This window comes from Tympanuchus pallidicinctus, unplaced genomic scaffold (assembly GCF_026119805.1).
Source record: "Tympanuchus pallidicinctus isolate F22 unplaced genomic scaffold, pur_lepc_1.0 scaffold13, whole genome shotgun sequence".
Taxonomy (NCBI): domain Eukaryota; kingdom Metazoa; phylum Chordata; class Aves; order Galliformes; family Phasianidae; genus Tympanuchus; species Tympanuchus pallidicinctus.
Window position 1 is genome coordinate 17,152,802 of NW_026294648.1, and position 16,112 is coordinate 17,168,913.

The 16,112-nt window shown below is 56.0% G+C and overlaps 1 protein-coding gene across 1 annotated transcript in view; it reads right to left on the reverse strand.

Moving 5' to 3' along the window:
* Positions 1 to 16,112, reverse strand: part of FRMPD3 (FERM and PDZ domain containing 3) — a 43,985-nt gene that overhangs the window by 6,930 nt on the left and 20,943 nt on the right. Inside the window, exons 3-15 of the mRNA XM_052673452.1 lie at positions 15,509 to 15,658; positions 11,475 to 11,629; positions 11,197 to 11,299; positions 11,046 to 11,091; positions 10,856 to 10,960; positions 10,196 to 10,303; positions 9,847 to 9,978; positions 9,613 to 9,732; positions 9,351 to 9,487; positions 8,894 to 9,017; positions 8,727 to 8,816; positions 7,276 to 7,455; positions 2,644 to 2,788 (exon numbers count right to left, since the gene is read on the reverse strand). Of these exons, the coding sequence (XP_052529412.1) occupies positions 2,644 to 2,788; positions 7,276 to 7,455; positions 8,727 to 8,816; positions 8,894 to 9,017; positions 9,351 to 9,487; positions 9,613 to 9,732; positions 9,847 to 9,978; positions 10,196 to 10,303; positions 10,856 to 10,960; positions 11,046 to 11,091; positions 11,197 to 11,299; positions 11,475 to 11,622 (1,438 nt within the window). The 5' untranslated portion in view covers positions 11,623 to 11,629; positions 15,509 to 15,658. The remainder of the gene's footprint in view (positions 1 to 2,643; positions 2,789 to 7,275; positions 7,456 to 8,726; positions 8,817 to 8,893; positions 9,018 to 9,350; positions 9,488 to 9,612; positions 9,733 to 9,846; positions 9,979 to 10,195; positions 10,304 to 10,855; positions 10,961 to 11,045; positions 11,092 to 11,196; positions 11,300 to 11,474; positions 11,630 to 15,508; positions 15,659 to 16,112) is intronic.

The following is a 16,112-nucleotide window of genomic DNA, read 5'->3' on the forward strand; positions in this document are numbered from 1 at the left end:
GTAACAGGAACAGTGTGTCTGCATGCGTGAATGAGGACCTTCAGCCTCACCCTGACGTTTCATGAGTGCAAAAAGGAATTACCCTCCCCATTTTCACGTCACATTGGTCACACTGAGCTGTCATACTCAGCCACTTCTGCAGCGAGCCCGGCAGCAGGCTGCTAAACGTGATGCAGTATTGCTCTGCTCCTTACTGAGCATTTGGCTGTGATGGGCTCCTATTGCTCCTCTCTATGCCAGGCAAGCAGCTGAAACACCGCCCCAGCTGGCCAGTGGTCCAACCCCCCCTGGAGGGGCCTCTGTGTGTAGGGCTGAATTGTGCAGCTGTGCTGAGAGGCTGCCAGGGGGATGCAGGCTCCGTCTTAGCAAGCGTAAATTAAATCAAATAAATCCTAATTAAATTCATTAGCTCAACAAATTGGACCATTTGTCTCCCCAAACACACGTTTGTATTGTACTGTTCATCACCTGCAATGCTAAAATTTGAATCAAAACAATTTCACTCTCATTTATGGCCGTGCTGGTGCTCAGGGAAAGCAGTTGGGTGATAGCATGCAATGCTGCTGCTGGTGGGCACTGTTAGCAGTGGATTAAGGCAGAGAAGAAAGGAGCATCCATGCAGACCTGCAGTGTGCCAGAGCTCACGTACCCCAGCCTCTCCCTGCTGAGTGGGGCTTTTGCTGGCTGCCCACTCCTGAGCAAAGCCAGAATCTGTAAAATCTGTAATCCAGCTGCTCTCTCTGGGAGGGAAAGTCCTGGTAAAGAGCTGAGATAGCAGCCGGCTGCTGCTCTCATGATCTTGGAGGCTGCGGGGGGAGGAAAGGGGCAGGGGGGGCGAATTGCTGCAGTGGGGAGGGCAGGGGTCTGTGCAGCTCTGCAGGGAAACGCTGAGAGTGGGATTTAACTGACAGCATCCAGAGCCAACGCGCATTTCTAAGCAGGACTGCAGTTCAGCAGGAGGGTTTAATGCGCCTCTGGGAAGATGGATGTGCTCTGCTCCAAGGCAAAAGCACAGAGCAGGGCTTGATGTGGTGCTTCAGATTCTGGCAAAGCCCGCCTGCAGCCTGGGAAGTCAAAGCCTGGGCAAACTTGATTTATCCCAGTGGGACTTTCTTATTATTCCTGCAGAGGTGACCAGCAGACCATGCTTCTGGTGAGCTGCTTGGCTCCTGGCAGCTCAGTCCGCAGCCAGGCCAGGACCAGGACTGTCAGCAGACTTTGTTTTCTCCACGCTAACTAATTCACCTCTCCAAAACAATGCCTGAGTGCCTGGCCTCAGTGTACTGGGTGTACAGAGAGAGGGGCCAGCATGAAGAGCAGGGATCCCTTGGCTCCGTCCCTGTCCTATCACGCCGTCGCTCCCTTTCACACTCTTCCAGCCCCCATGCGGTTTTTGTGACACTGGAGCAGGACCTACTGCATCTCCTGGTTTGGGCTGTGCTCTGTATCAGTGAGGCAAAATCTCACTGAGGAAAGACACTGGCTGCTATCACTGTCACTAGAAAGTGGAAAAACACCTCTTGAATGTGCTGAGACATCCCCAGGCAAGCTGTGACTGCGGCAGCCCTTGGGCTTCTGCGATGTTCTCCACTTCCCACTGCATTCCCCAAGCCCCACAGCCCCCTGAGGGCCACCCCCAAATGACAGATGACTGGGGAGGGAGTGCTTTGACAACAGCAGGTTCATTTGGAAGCACCCTTCGCTCCTACCAAAGGGGGCTGGGTTTATGTAGGACACCCAGAGCAGAGAGCACGGTGGCAGCTGTTAAGAAGAGGCGCAGGTTGAAGACACAGAAGGGAACCATGCTCACATACTCACACCGACATCACTGCCAGGTCTGTTCCTGGATGTGCTGGGGTTGCTGGAGGTGCCTTCCTGGTTCCTCCTGGTGTGTCCTCCTCTGGTGCCCACTCCGCATCCAGGTGCCCTCCTCACACCTCAGGGCACCAGCTCTGTTCCCCAGGGGCCCTGCTAGTTCTCAGCACCTCCCTTGGCTATATCCACTTCCAGGGCACAGTTTTGGCACACCCCAGCCAAAATGCAGCTCTCGGCACGCAGAGAGGGGGGGCACCTCCTGTCTCCCCACAGATTGCAGTGGGGAGCATCTCCAGCCACTGAGCCCATCTTCTATGTTTCCTTACACCAAATGGAGTTACAGCATGCAATGTCCTGACTGGCTCCCGTTTGAAATCCTTCTTGACAATAATTGCTGGTGATCGACAGCTGAAATCTGTCCTCGAGGAACAGAGCATCAGTGCCTGGTGGGACACGATCTGTCTGCGTCCCTGCAGCAAGCTGGGACCCTGCAAAGCTGAGACCCCAAATTCCCTTCCTGCTGTATGAATTCAGCAGCACAACAGGGTCACCTGGGTCTGCTCTAGGAGCCACCGGAGAGACACTCAGTGCTTTGCATTTGCTAGGCAGCAGAAAGGGCCACTGCACAGCCAGGGACTACATCTGCCAGCTCACTCTTGATTAAGTGAGAGCTTTGCAAAGCGAGGACGTTTTGCTGCTCAGAGCAGGCTGCTGGTGCGGCAGGGACAGGAGCAGAGATGCTGGAGGAACCCGTCTCCTTCCTGCCCAGAATTAGGGGTGGAGGAGGGGAGGAAGGGGCTCGCACGGAAAGCAGAGGCTGAACCGTACCTGCCTTGATAATCTGAGGTGGTGGGGGCTGGCTGGGCGGCCTGGAGAATATCATCTTCTTGGAGTCCACCAGGAGACGGCAGTAACCTGCGATCAGGCAGGCGAAGTTGGTGGCTTCGGGCCACTCCATCAGCAGCACCAGCGGCTGGAAGGCAAGAGAGGCACGGCGTGAGGCTCGGCCAGAGGGCTGTCACCGGTGTCACAGGGAGCTGGATGCCAGGAGACAGCAAGGTGCACACCTGTGCTCTGGTCACAGAGTCACAGAACGGCACGGGTCGGAAGGGACCTCAAGGATCATGAATTTCCAACCCCCACCGGAAATCTCCACCGCATCCCCACAGCGCTGCACTGCAGATGGAAGAGGTGAGAGCTGCTGTGTGCACCCTGCGGGGTCAGTGGCAGAACCTTGATATGCTGTGTGCCAATGCTGAGCCCACCTGCAAGCACCAGCAGTAACCTCCAGGCCCCCGAGGTTCTGTTCAGTCTGCAGGTGCCAGAACCCCAGGTTCACTGCAGGCACCACCCTGCTCTCCCATACACCAAGACGTCTGCATCCACTGAGCTGCAGAAGGGGCAAAACTCCATTTCACCCCCCTCCCCGCCACTGCTTTGAGCCTGTGGATCTTACTTAAAAGTAACCCTTCAGAAAATCCAATTTGTGCCTGGGAGCAGATGGCGTCTTCTGTTTTAGGAGAGCATTGATTTGCACGCCAAAAAAGGTCTTTGCTTTCAAGAGAGGAAAAAAAAAACCCAGACAGATGCAATGTCACAACGCAGTGCAGCCGGGCACAGGGCCGCCAGCCCCACACCTCATCCCCACGGGGTGGGAGGAAAGGAGTCCCTGCCTGGCTGCTGTGTGAAGTGAGGATGAGAAATAAAGCGACACGGCAATGAGTTGTGCCATCATAGAGAGCAAACCCGAGGTGACACGGAGCACAGGGAAAGGGCTGAGGCAGAAGGGAGGGATGAGGAGGCAGCATCCAGCGGTGGGAGGGCGATGCCAGCTCTGAGCCCAGCTTTGGGCTTGACATAAGTGATGAAAGGTAACCATGTGTTCCAGTTCCGCCATATGAAACCTTCCTTAAAACAAGTTTTTCCTACCCAGGGCTGAGCCTCCTGGGTTGTTTTCAAGCCATCTGTTGAATGAGGAGACATTTGCACATTTTTCCCCCACTGTTATGCAGCAGTGCGAGAAATGAGATCGAAGCAAACACGGAGGGCAGCAGAGGCTGACGTCCTGCACCCGGGGCTTTGCTGGGGCTCCTGTGCCATCCCTTGGGATGGTCCTGCAGGGCAGGCTGGGTGCTGGGACCCTGCCCCATCCTACTGTGCCCTTGGGGTGAAGGCAGTTCTACACCACACCGTGAGCATTCAGAGCACCAAAGAGCAGATCCACGGTGTGACACGCGGGCAATGGTTCACCTCAGTCCAATAAGAGGCCACGAAAAGGAGTGTGATTTAGAGAGAAAGCTCCTTCTACCTCTCCATCCGTGACGGCAGCCTGAAATCATTCACGTTTTGATCTTTCACTCATACTCACATTCTGGATTTTCCACTCTTAATGAGCAAAGGGTGCTTTTTTGCCCCGAGTTTCCTGCTTGGCAACCAATCTCTCCACAAAGTAAAACAAAGTAAATGTATCCTGGATAGCAGGGACAGGTTCTGCATTAAGCTTATTAAGGATATGGCACTTTTCCTATGACGCACCGCCTTTAAATCAAAGCACGGTGTCCTGAAGGGCAGCCTCTCATTCACACCAAGGTGAAGGCTTTGTAGAAGAAGGCTCGGATGGAATTTTATGGCCACGGTCGCAACAGCCCTGACGTTTCAATTAATTTATGAGCCGATCCTATAAGAACCCTTAAGCTGATGTGTGTTTCCTGTTCATCTCCCCCTTTTATCCACACGTTGGATCTCACGCTGCTTCCCCCTGTGCAACACAGGAGAAAGTTGGGATATGAATTTACATAATTTATGTTCCCTGCTTACCCACGGTGTTCTGCCAAGTTTGTGTTTAATAACACAGCACCGGGGCCTAACGAGACAGCAGTCAATTTCTCACTTGCACATGACCTTCCCTTCCCTCCCCGTAAGCATTATTAACTCAGCTCTATCGTTAAGGGGCTCGCTGTGATTAGCACCGTTATTTCTCATTTGCTGATCAATACAGCTGCATGTGCATCACACGAGTGGCTCGGTGCTGCTCTGGTACCTCTGCATCGCCCATCTGTAGCTGCTTCCCCCCTGATGCCCAAGGTCAGGGTCCGTCTGCTCTTCTTCCTTTTAACAAACAACTCAAGTTTGGCTTTGCAGCCCTTGTGCAGCATCTCCTGCCTGCAGCTCGTACCCCTGTCAGCTCCCATTCCCCCCAGGCCAGGCTGCTGCTGCGTGCTCACCATTCAATGTTGCCCAAAGGGCTCTGCGTGCAGAAAGCATCGCGTTTGCAGCTCCCCACCCCAACACTGAGACAAAGGAGATCTCAGCCTCTCGGCTTTCCGGAACGCTTTAGCGCAATGAGAACTAATCAGATTAATTTAGCTTTGGGAAGCAGAGCCTTTAGGTCTGGCATCACTCTAAAGCTTCGCTCTTCGCGTGGATGAATTCTGATGTCTCCGCTCGCTGTTTGCGCAGCTCAGTGAGGTTCCCCTTGGATTTCACACCAGCAAATGCACAGCCAGCCCTGCCAGCCCCAGCACTCCCTTTTTTGGAGGGCAGAGCGTGGCCATGCGGGAGGGCAGGAGCAGCCCTGCCATGTGGAAGCCAGGCAGGCTGCAGCTGGACGTGCGCGGTGATCTTTTGTCTCTATCGCAGCCTGGAAGCACGCCTGGTACCCCTGGGATGCTGAAGTCAATAGCCAGATTCCAGGCACGGCAGCAGCTGGGGGACATTTCTGAATTAATTTTTCCTTTGTTTTCCTCTGCCGAGCCTTGATCCTGGCTAAACTGCTGGTTGGTCCTGCTGGGAGATGCGAAGCCAATTACCCCCGTGCCTGTAATTAAATGGTGCGGGCCAGCAGCAGACGTGCAGCTCCAGTTCTGTTCTTGAGGGGTTCATCCTCACCAGTATCAATCCTGCAGTGGCTGGAGCTGTGTGGGCAGGGCTGTGGCCAGCAGCCAGGGGCTGGATGTGGGGAGATGGCTCTGATGTCCCCAGCTGTCCCTGTGCCCCACCACAGAAGGGCTGGAGGAGTGTGGGGAACCCCATGACCCTGCCTTTCCCAGGGACATCCCAAGAAATGCAAAGCCCAGCCCACCAAGCCAAGCATTAAGTGCACACAGACCACAGGAGGCCTTCAGTGCCACCGCCTTGTCCCCAGCAAATCTACAAGTGCCAGAACCAAGGCTCAATCCCAGCAAGTCTGCACTGAAACCAATTCCTGTGCCCTGCAGCGCAGACCCTGAGGCTTTCCACCTGCACCTCTGCTCCTGCCAGCATCTGATTCCCCTTTGCCACTCCTCTGCCACCACTGCAGCTGCGAGCAGTGAAAGGGAGCAGAGCAGAGGCACTGTTGGGCTCTGCATTCAGAACAGACTGAAACACCAACTGAAGCCCAGGATGGAAAAGCTCCAAAGCAAAGCTATTACTACCCAGTGCATTATTTATAAGACAAACACCATGTTTCCTCCTGAAGTAAACACCAATGGTTTGTGATCATCTCGAGCCAACTTGTTGCCTGGAAATCTTCCCCAGCTCCTTCCTGGCCAGCAGGTCTGGGCTGGGGATGCAGGTGAGGGCAATTGGGTGGCATTAGCTGTGGGCTGCTCCTTGTGCTGGCCCCTTTTTTAACACACAGGATCAGCAGTGCAATGCCAAAACCCAGTAAGCAGCTGTGGTGGATGCAGTACAGACCCAGGCTGCCCGTATCCTGCCTGTGGGGCGTCCCTGTGTGATGTGCAGAGCTCCCACGTCTCAGGGATGTGGGGCAGATTCCACTGCAGGTCCCCAGAGGAGTGAGGCCCTGACTGACAGCACAGCCCTCTGACGGTCTGCGGATGATGGAGGAAACAGATTTATTTGCAGCCCCATGTTTTACCCAGCGACACATTCCGTACAATAGAGTAATTGCAGTAAGCAGATCAGCGCTTCAAGGTAATGATCTTTTTGCCAACTTTCCTTAGCCCGCCTCATCCATCTCTGTCCCCAGAAGGATTAGCATATGCCTCATTTCGGAGCAGACATTCTGGCTTTAAAACCCAGCCCTTTGCATAGCGCTTAAATGAAGACAGATCGCAGCGGGCCGTGCCCTGGTGAGTGCTGCTGAGCCTCCCCCACAGCCCGCTCTCCCCTGCAGACACAGGCAGGGGGGGGTTGGAAGCTGGGGGCAGCTGGCTGTGCTTTCTCAGGGAGATAAAGCATCGTGTGTACGTGCCCACGGGAAGGGGCATGGGAGAGCTGCCATCTCTCAAGCCCAAGGTAGACGGAGGGGATGTGGAGAAAGGCTGCTCCTCCAGCAGGCACAGACCCGGATCCCCTCGGTTCCTGCCCCTGTGCCACAGGCTGGGCCAGGAATCCTTTTAATCACTGCGATAGGAAAGGGCTCTTTGAGATGCCAGAAATCCCTGAGAAGCCACTGCAACGACCAACCCGCACTGCTGTTCCCTGCCCCTATCCCCACGATGCCCCACTGCTCACCTTGGCATCCAGGATGCTGGTCTCCACCCGGGCCACCCCCTGGTTCTCCCGGAACAGCTGGATCTTGCTGACCTTGCTGAACTCTGACAGCACGGTGGTGAGGTTGGTCTTCAGGTCGATGACGTGGCTGATGCCGTGCCGGGGACCCACCAGCAGCGTGGTGGCTGGCTGCTTCTCGTCCTGGGTGCACGGAAAGCGAGAACAGACAGACAGACAGATATGAATAAATGCACCCTTGGGCCAGGGCTTGGAGCAGAGCTGGCCCTGAGGGAGCGGCGGCACCAGGAGCCCTCCCTGAGCCCCTCTGCAGAGCTGAGTGCCAGGGCCGTTTCAGTCTCGAGCACTGCACTGACTGTATGCATGAAATATTCAGGCCTGCTGGTGTCACTACAGCAAAGTAAGAGCATGTTACAAATCTGCCTGATCTGACACCGCCGCCGAGGGAGGGGAGCTGAGGAGGGAGCGAGGGACTGAATGCATTTAGAAGAGAAGAAAGACTGAAGGCTTGGTTGGAAATAGAGATCTTTCTTGTTCTGCTCTGCCCAGCGAGGATGCTCTATGGAGACCCAGAGGTGAGGAGGAGCTGGGCAGGTTGGTGCAGAAGAGAATAAGGGAATATTTTTTTTTACCACTCAGGTTGCGGTTCATGTGGCTGAATAGATGGTTCAGCTCCCAGCCTGGTTCACTCAGCAGGCTCAGAGCCACAGCTTTGGTATCAGAGAGGTAAGAAAAATCTAGGCACCTTCATCAGGGGCAGTTTTCCCAATGCTTTGCACACAGGCAGGGTTGGGGGCATGGCTCCAGACACAGAACTAATGAGATACAGTGTGGTTATTAACCAACGCAATATGGTGTGTCCTTATTTCTTAGGAGCTCTGAGGCATGGTGGAAAAAACATCCATCAAACGCTGCAAGAAATTAAAGCTGGGGGGGGGCAAAGCCAGGGAGCTGCTGAGCACTTGGGTGGGGGTGGGAGAGGAGGATGGCAGAGATGGCACTTACATGGAGTCCCCTGGATGGGAGGTGGAGCGAGAGATGGAGATGGAGAGGTGAGGCAGGCAGCGAGGAGCCTATCTATGCAGGTCCTCTGTTCTCCTGTTTGGCTTGGTGGCTTTCCTCCTGCCATGAAGAAAGTGAGGTGGCTTGGGTGAGAGGTGGAGATGCCACTGATGGAGATGAAGGAGGAGTGAGGTGACAGCTTGAAGAGCCACCAAGCAGCAGTGGGACTGGGCTCGAGGGGGTGGTGAGGCTGGATGAGCTATTTCCTGCTTGGACAAACAGTGGAGGGGTGGCCTTTGCTAAGGATCACTCTCATCCCAGCCTGCCCAGTGCCAGAGTGCTGCGAAGAGCATCCCAGCCAGATGGTGTGGATGGGGAACTGGAGGGATGTGAATATGGCACTACTGCAGCTGCACTGAGGTGCCAGCACCTCCCAGCCCAAGCTACCATACCAGTCCCACGGTGCTGAAGAGAACCCCGGCGAAGGTGGGCAGCTCGTTCAGGATCCTCAGGTACTGCAGCTTTGCCTGAGCAGTGGAGACCTGGCCAAACACATCACACCCGCCATCACCACCAGCTCCATGGCCACGTTGTCCCCCCACCGGCCACAAGGGCTCACCTTGGTGCCTCCAGGCTGGTTCTGGTGGGCTTTGAGCTGCTGGGAGAGCGATTTGCGGAGGCTTTTCTCCTTGACAAGCTGCAGCAGGGAGGGAGGCAGGAAGGGCTCCAGACCCCACTCCTTCCTGTGGAAAGATGTGAGGATGATGGAGACTCAGGGCTGCCCAGCTGGGACACCCCACGCATGGAGGGGACAAGGATGGGGTCCCCCCACACGCCATCTCCCTCCATCTGCACCCAAGGTGCTTCGTATGGACTGAAGACCACTGGGCAGTTGTGGCAGGGCTGAGCCACGGCTGCGAGGCTGGGACTGCGCAGCCACAGCGGCTTCTCCTTGCCTCTGATGCCAAGTGGGAAATCAGCCCGGGTTCCCATGGAGATGCTCCTGGCATGCATCTCCCCCAGCCCTGGCGAGGCTGAGCGCGTGGGCCCTGCGTGCTGCGGGGAGAGGGACTCACTCCACGTTCTTGAGGGAGACCTTCTGGCTGGGCCGCGTGGCCGCCACGGTGATGTAGATGTGGAGGGCAGCCAGCCCCAGCAGCATCTCCGGCTTGGGGTCCATGCCAAAGCGCTCTCTGATCACGTCGTTGCGGCTCTGTGGTGAAGAGAAGTGACCTCAGAGACCCACAGGGGATGGGGCGCCTGCCACCCTCCGCTCATGGGGAAGGAGCGTGTTGAGTGTGATGGGGGGAAGCACTGTGAGGGCATCCCGGTCCCTACCTGAATGTAGAGGTACTCGAAGGCTGCCGGATCCCTGCGCAGCAGTTCCACCGGGTCTTTGGGGAAGAAGCTGACACGGAAGAGGCACCTCATGCCGTGGTAGTGCGTCCTCTGCACAACCTGGAGCAGATTGGGCAGTGAGCCCACGGCGCAAGCCATGAGCTCCATCCTTTGGGAGAGGAACAACACCGTGGGCTGAACCACCCCGAAACCCTCCAGCCCCCAGAGGCTTACGTGGGCCAAGGGCTGCTTGTCCTGGAGCAGGAGGAAGCGATGGTTCTGCTCTGGGCTCGAGTACTCCAGGACCAGGGCAAAGTGCTCGATGTGCCTCAGGGACAGGCGGTCCTGCAACGTCACCATCACGTCCTGCAAACACCACAGATGGGCTTGGGTGAGAAGCAGCAGCTCTTCACAGGGGGCTGCAGTATGTATTACATCAGCACGGCTGCTGCATGGTGGCGGCCCGCAGGCAGCTGAGTTCTGCCACTGTGCTCGTGCAAGGAAGCAAAAGGCTGAGAAAAATGGAGGAAAATGGAGAAGGGAGGCATCGATGCTGCGCTGGGGGGAAACCTGGGGGACCCACCTTCACAGTGGTTCGGCCATCGAATGTGAAGGACTTGATCTGCCCGTTCTCCAGGAAAACTTTCAGCACATTGGGAATGAGGAGGAGAGCTTCCTTCTTCAACATGTCCTGGAGGCAGGGGAGCAGGAGGAGGCAGAGGGAACAACTGTCAGTGATGAAGCATTGATGGCATTCTCTGCTTCCCTGAGTCTCCACGCTCAGAAGCACATTTCCCTTGAAAATCCATTGTCTCTGCGGAGCTTTTAACAGCACAGAGCTCGAGTGATTCAGCACTGCCTGGTGGAGTCACCTGCTGCCGCCAGCAGCAGTGGGAACCCAGCAGTATGTTGGCCAGGCACATCCCAGTGGGTGCCAGAGCTGCCCAGCAGGAAGGAGTGCTGGGGGAGCTCAGGGCTGACCCCCCTTTCCAACCCCCTTTCCCAGCCCCAGCTCCTGCACGAGCACAGGCAGAAATGCTCTGGCCAGCTCAGCCCTCAAGGAAGCTCCTTCAAAGCCTTTTGCTCTGGGCTCGGAGCCACAACCCTTCCTTGGGTGGGTGCTGGCACTGCCCAGTGCCACTGACAGATGCCCAGAGGACCTCGAGTGGGAGCAGCTTTTTGGGGCAGCCTTTGGGGCTCCATCACAGAATGGTGCAAGGGGAGAACAGCGAGCAGCACTTACTGGGTTCGTCTCGCCGACCGTCACCTGCTCTGAAAAGCGGACCTTTGCTGGGTTGGACCTCAGCTTTGCTTTCTTGGCTGCGCTGATGAAAGCAGATTTGGGGGACTGGAAAAAGAGCGAGAGGTAAATGGATGCAAATGGTCCCTGCTCCCATGATGGGCTCCATGGGACCCCAGCTGCCCGCTCTCACCTGGTGTGTGTGCAGGACCGTGAGGATGATGAAGTCTTTGGCCTTCCTGCGACAGAAAGGAGAAGTGAAGGAGGACGGCTTTGCTCAACATTCGGCCATGGCGAGCGCTCAGCCCTCCCAGGGAGGACGATGGACAAGGTGCTGCCCTCACCTGACGAGCTCAATGAACCTCTCTCTGGGGGCTTCGCTCACGTCCTCATTGTTGATGGCCAAAATCTGGTCTCCCGGCAGCAGTTTGTCCTCAGAAGGGCCACCTGCAGGGACAGAGGCTCAGCACTGATCTGGCCCAGGGGTGCTACTGCAAGCCAGAAGGGGGGAACCCCAACCACCTCCGTAGCGTTTATCCCCTGTACGTAGCCATGGAGAGACTCTCTGGACTCACCAGAGGGGACGGGAAGATGGGGAGGGGGCACTCCCAGCACACCCTACCTGCTGCCACCGAGCGCACCACCACGGGCCTCTCACTGCCGGCCACAAAGCCGAATCCGTAGCGGGGATGGCGCAGGACCGTCACCTGTCGGAGCGTGTCCGAAGGCAGCTGCCCACATTCCATATCATCGCCACACTCCTCCGGCATCACATGGCTGCAGAGCACAGAGGAGGGGGCAGGATGTAACGCACATCTGCTGCAAAAGCTGCTGGCCCTCCTCGCCCCGAGCCCTTCGCAGGATCCTGCCAATGGCAGCTCGGTGGGTGGCACCCTGAAGGTCCATCGCATCGCCCTGTCCCATCCCAGCATCCCAGCCCAGCAACTCTTTCTGTCCCTAATCTCAGATGCGGACCTTTGCAACCTTTCATCCAGGTGGAATCTAATCCTAAAAGATCTGGATCAGGGCAGGCTCAGCCCTGGCTTCTCACACCACCACTGGCCCTCATCCGGCTGGGGCTGGGGCCGTCAGCAAGCAGAGAGCAGAGCTGGCGTGGGGCAGAAAACCAAAGAGATGAGCGTGCTGCTGTGTCTGTGCTGCTCACTGCTCGTTCCTGCCCAGACTATTTAGCCTGCTTAAAAAAGATCCTTCCCAGTCCTTTTTGGCAACACGTCAATTGTTCCATCTCTTATCAGTTTAGGGCTTGACGCATCACCAGTCTAATCCAATCTGTCTGCATTTCTGACAGCCCCCTCCTGCTGCCAGCGCTGCGTGTTGGACCAGAGGGCGCGGAGCAGCACCAGGGCACACACTGGCAGCCAAGCATCCCGAGGCTCTGAGGGAGCAGCTCTGGCTCCATCCCAGGGGTAGGAACTGCAGAGAGGAGGCGGTGCTCCTGCAGGAGGTCCCAATGGGACGCAGGATCCCAGCTCCCCCCCTGTGGGCTCTGTGCTGCCTCGTTAACTGCTCTGCTGTTCCCCAGGAGCATTTCAAAAGAAAAAAAAAAGAAAACCAACAAAACCAACAAGCAATAATTGTGTGAAGCCCACAGTTCTGCCAATTTTCTTAAATGGACGTTATCCAAAGCCATTGTCTGCTGCTGAAAAGTCTGCTGAACGCACGCCTGGCACAGCCAAGGAGGATGCTTGCAGTTTGCAGGCAGGGAGCAGGCTGCGGGAGACAGCAGAGCTGCTGGGCTGAGCAGAGCCCTCCCTGTGCTGCCCCAAACCTCCCCCAGCAGCCCCCAGCCTCACCCTTATGACCCCCAGCAGCACGAGGGCCTGTATTACCATGCGATGGTACAACTGCAGGCTGGAAACACAGGGATGCTCAGCACCATTGGAAACTGAGGCAAGGGTTTTCAGAGTCATCGGCAAGCCCTGCAGTCACAGCTGTGCTGCTAAAGCTGTTGGGTGCCCAGTTGTGTTGTGGTACGTGCTGACTGGCTGCAGAGTGGGAACTCTGCATCACCCCATGGCCACAGTGCACACATCAGCCGTGCTAAGCCTGCAGCTCCCAGAGGAACAGCCACCGAATTACCATCAGAAAAAGGTGAGCAGGGAAATCTCTGCAGCTTAAAAGGACAAAAGGAGAAAAGCGCGCCTCGTTCCAGCCATAACCGGGTCTGCCATCCAGTGTTCAAGGCAAGAGGGAAATAAAGCTCTGATACTGACAACAAAACTCCTTTCCCAGGCTCTTAAGCTGCTCCTCTCCTGATAAGACTTTGATGCTGCAGAAGCATTACCAGGAAATTAAATAAAAGAGGACCGGTGTCCTCGTGAGCATGACTTATCTGCCCTGGCAGAGCAGCAGCAGTGGGCACAACACGCCTGTCCAGGACCCCAGCTCTGATCACCCTTCCCATGCTGGGCTGAGGGCACAGCACTTGCTTGCCCTACAGCACGGTGGTTGCACATCACCGTGGGACCTGCCTTCAGCTGCCACACACTGCCAGCACTGCTCATTTCCCCCAGCAGATGCAGACAGAGGTGATGTGTGCGTTTCTCATTTCCTACTACAATAAATCTCTGCTCCCTCCGAGGACTTTCTGCCTCTGCTTTTAGTGCTGACCAGCAGGACGAGGCATCAGAATAAAGCAGTGCCTGGTCTGAAGCAGGAGCTCTGCATCTGCACTTGCACTGCATGCCATCAGGATGGCACCACACGGAAAACACGCTCTGCAGCTCAAGGAATAATTCCTACTCACTGCCACTGGAGGAAAAAAAACAACAAACCAAAACCAACAAAGCTCTTAAAACAGGCCGGGAGACTCAGATAGATGTTCACACCAATTTGGTTCAAGTGTTCTCTACATTAAACAAATGCTAAAGTGTTTGGCTGGCTCTGGCCCAATGCACAGAGCACTGGAGCAGTTCCCCCCCCCATGCCCAGCTGTGCTGTTGCTGGCAGACCCCTCTCGTCCCAGGAGGGGGCAGAAGCATCGTGGCATGCAGCAGGGTGAGCTGGCACAGCTGCATCCCCAGCACTGGGTAGGGCAGCAAGAAAAAGGTGGGAGGGAGAGGTTCTAGCCCCTCACTAGTGGCTGGGTGGATGCATGCTGCACAGACGGAGCTCCAGGCCTGGGTGCCAGCTCTCCTCCCCCTTCCTGTGCTGCCACAAACACCCGAGAACAAACAGAGCCTTTGGATTCCCGTCCCTCCTGCTGCAGAGCTCTGCCCAGCTCCTCCATCTGCCGGGCTGCAGTTGGTGAACGGCTTGTGAGGCATGTGGGATCCTGAGTGTGTGTGGAAGAGGCAGGAAATGCCATGGAATGGGCCAAGAGCTGTTTTATGGGGAGCATATGGCAGCTTCAGCCCTGCACGCTGGTCTCCAACCCAGAAAGAGCCCACAGCACTCCTGCAGCTGGGGACCAGCAGCAGGACAGGCAGGGATGGATGGGGACAGCTAAAGAAGGCAGTGACCCAGGCTTCACATCTCATTTCCACAAAGATGCTGCAGGAGGCCCTGCCACATGGCCTGGAGCTTTGTTACCCCACGTGCTCTGTCTATGATTGCACTTTTGGTGCTAGGGAGCAATTGATAAACCAGCAGAGCTCTTCACAAGGGCTCACCAGGGTCAGCATCACTGCTGGAGCCGGGTCTGTACTGGTACAGACTTGAGTCAAGCCAGGTGCCAGGTGGCGACTGTTCCAAGGGAGAAATGCTTGGGTTTTTTAGGGCAGGAACAAGCAGGTGGGAGCAGCATCCCCTGGAGCTGCCAGAGGAGCCAGCAAGGCAGCCAACGCAGCTGTAAATAAGAAAGCAGCAGACACAGCTCTCTGCTGCTCAGCCTGCAGCTTCATAAATGGTACTGGCATCTGGGCGAGAGGCAGAGGGCAGGAGGGAGCTCTGCCAGGTAGGAACTGCAGGAGCTGTGAAAGCACTGAGGGTGGTGGAGAGGGGAAGGAGACGGGTGCAGAATCCTCACCCCCCCAAAAGGGAGGTTTTGCCTGCTGCTGCCTGGGTGCAGAAGGGAAGTGGGAGAGGAGCCATTCCCTAAGAAACACTGGTAATTAACACAAAATATAGCAAACAGAGATGGCTGCAGGCAACCTCCCGAGAGGCGCAGGTCAATAGAAAAAACAGCTTCTGCACCAGGGAGAGGCTGTGCACCAACACGAGTGCTGTGAAGTCCTTTGGAAACGTACAGAAGCATCACAGACGATGAGGAGAGCTGCCCCCACAGCACCTCGCAAAGGCAAATGTCCACAAACAGCATTTTACCCCAGTAAGTGAAAGGCTGGGAGAGGAGATGCAGGAGAGGGAACAGAAAAGAGGCTATAAAGACAGGCTGACCCCGGGCAGGGAGCTAATACCACATGGGGACGAGAGGGCATCGACACAATAAGGTTTAAAACATGCAAAAAAAAAGGGCTTTGCCACTCAGCCTAGAACTCCCCACCCTGAGATGCTGGGGGGGCTGTAAATTCAAGTGGGTGTGAAAAGCAATTTCCAGCTACTAAAGCCCCGAGGCTCAACATCTGCTTCTGGAGCTGCTGCACTACTGCTTGCCAAAACCTGGGGGGATTTTCCAGCAGGATGAGCCAGCAGGGATGACCCCCCCTCCCCACGCCTGCCCACCAGCTGTGTACCCACCTGCACGTATCTGGCTGCTGCCCTGGGCTCTTCGAGGCGCATGCGAGCGTGGCAGGGACGTGGCCCCACGTGCACCAGTCCCAGAGCTTTCACCAGGCAGCTGTGCCCAGGGGCAGGTGCTGGCTGGTGGCACCACAGGGCAGATGGAGCCTGCAAGGGCAAAGAACGTGCGTGTGAGATGGTGATGCGTGGGGAAGAGCCGGCATCCCTGTCTTGATGCCTCCCATAGACATCAAGCCGCCTCATCTGTGTGGGTTTCCACGCTGCTGCAGACCTTGTTTTCCTATATATGCAAATTGCTTTTATCTGGGGGCTCCCAGCGTTTTCTCCTCTCATTCTCCTTACGGTTTTTGGCTATTTAAGAGATTTTGTTCTCCTCAAACGTACAGAAGCACCTTGCAGAGAAGAGGATCAAAACAAAATTTTTCTGAAACACCATCAGGAGGCAGGGGAGCTGCTGCCACCGGGCTGCCAGCAAAACCCTTCCAGTATTTAAAAGGGGATTATGAACAGAAGGGGAATCAACTTTTCACAAGGGTAGATGGTGATAGGACGAGGGGAAATGTTTTTAAGCTCAAGGAGGGAAGGTTTACATTGGATGTCA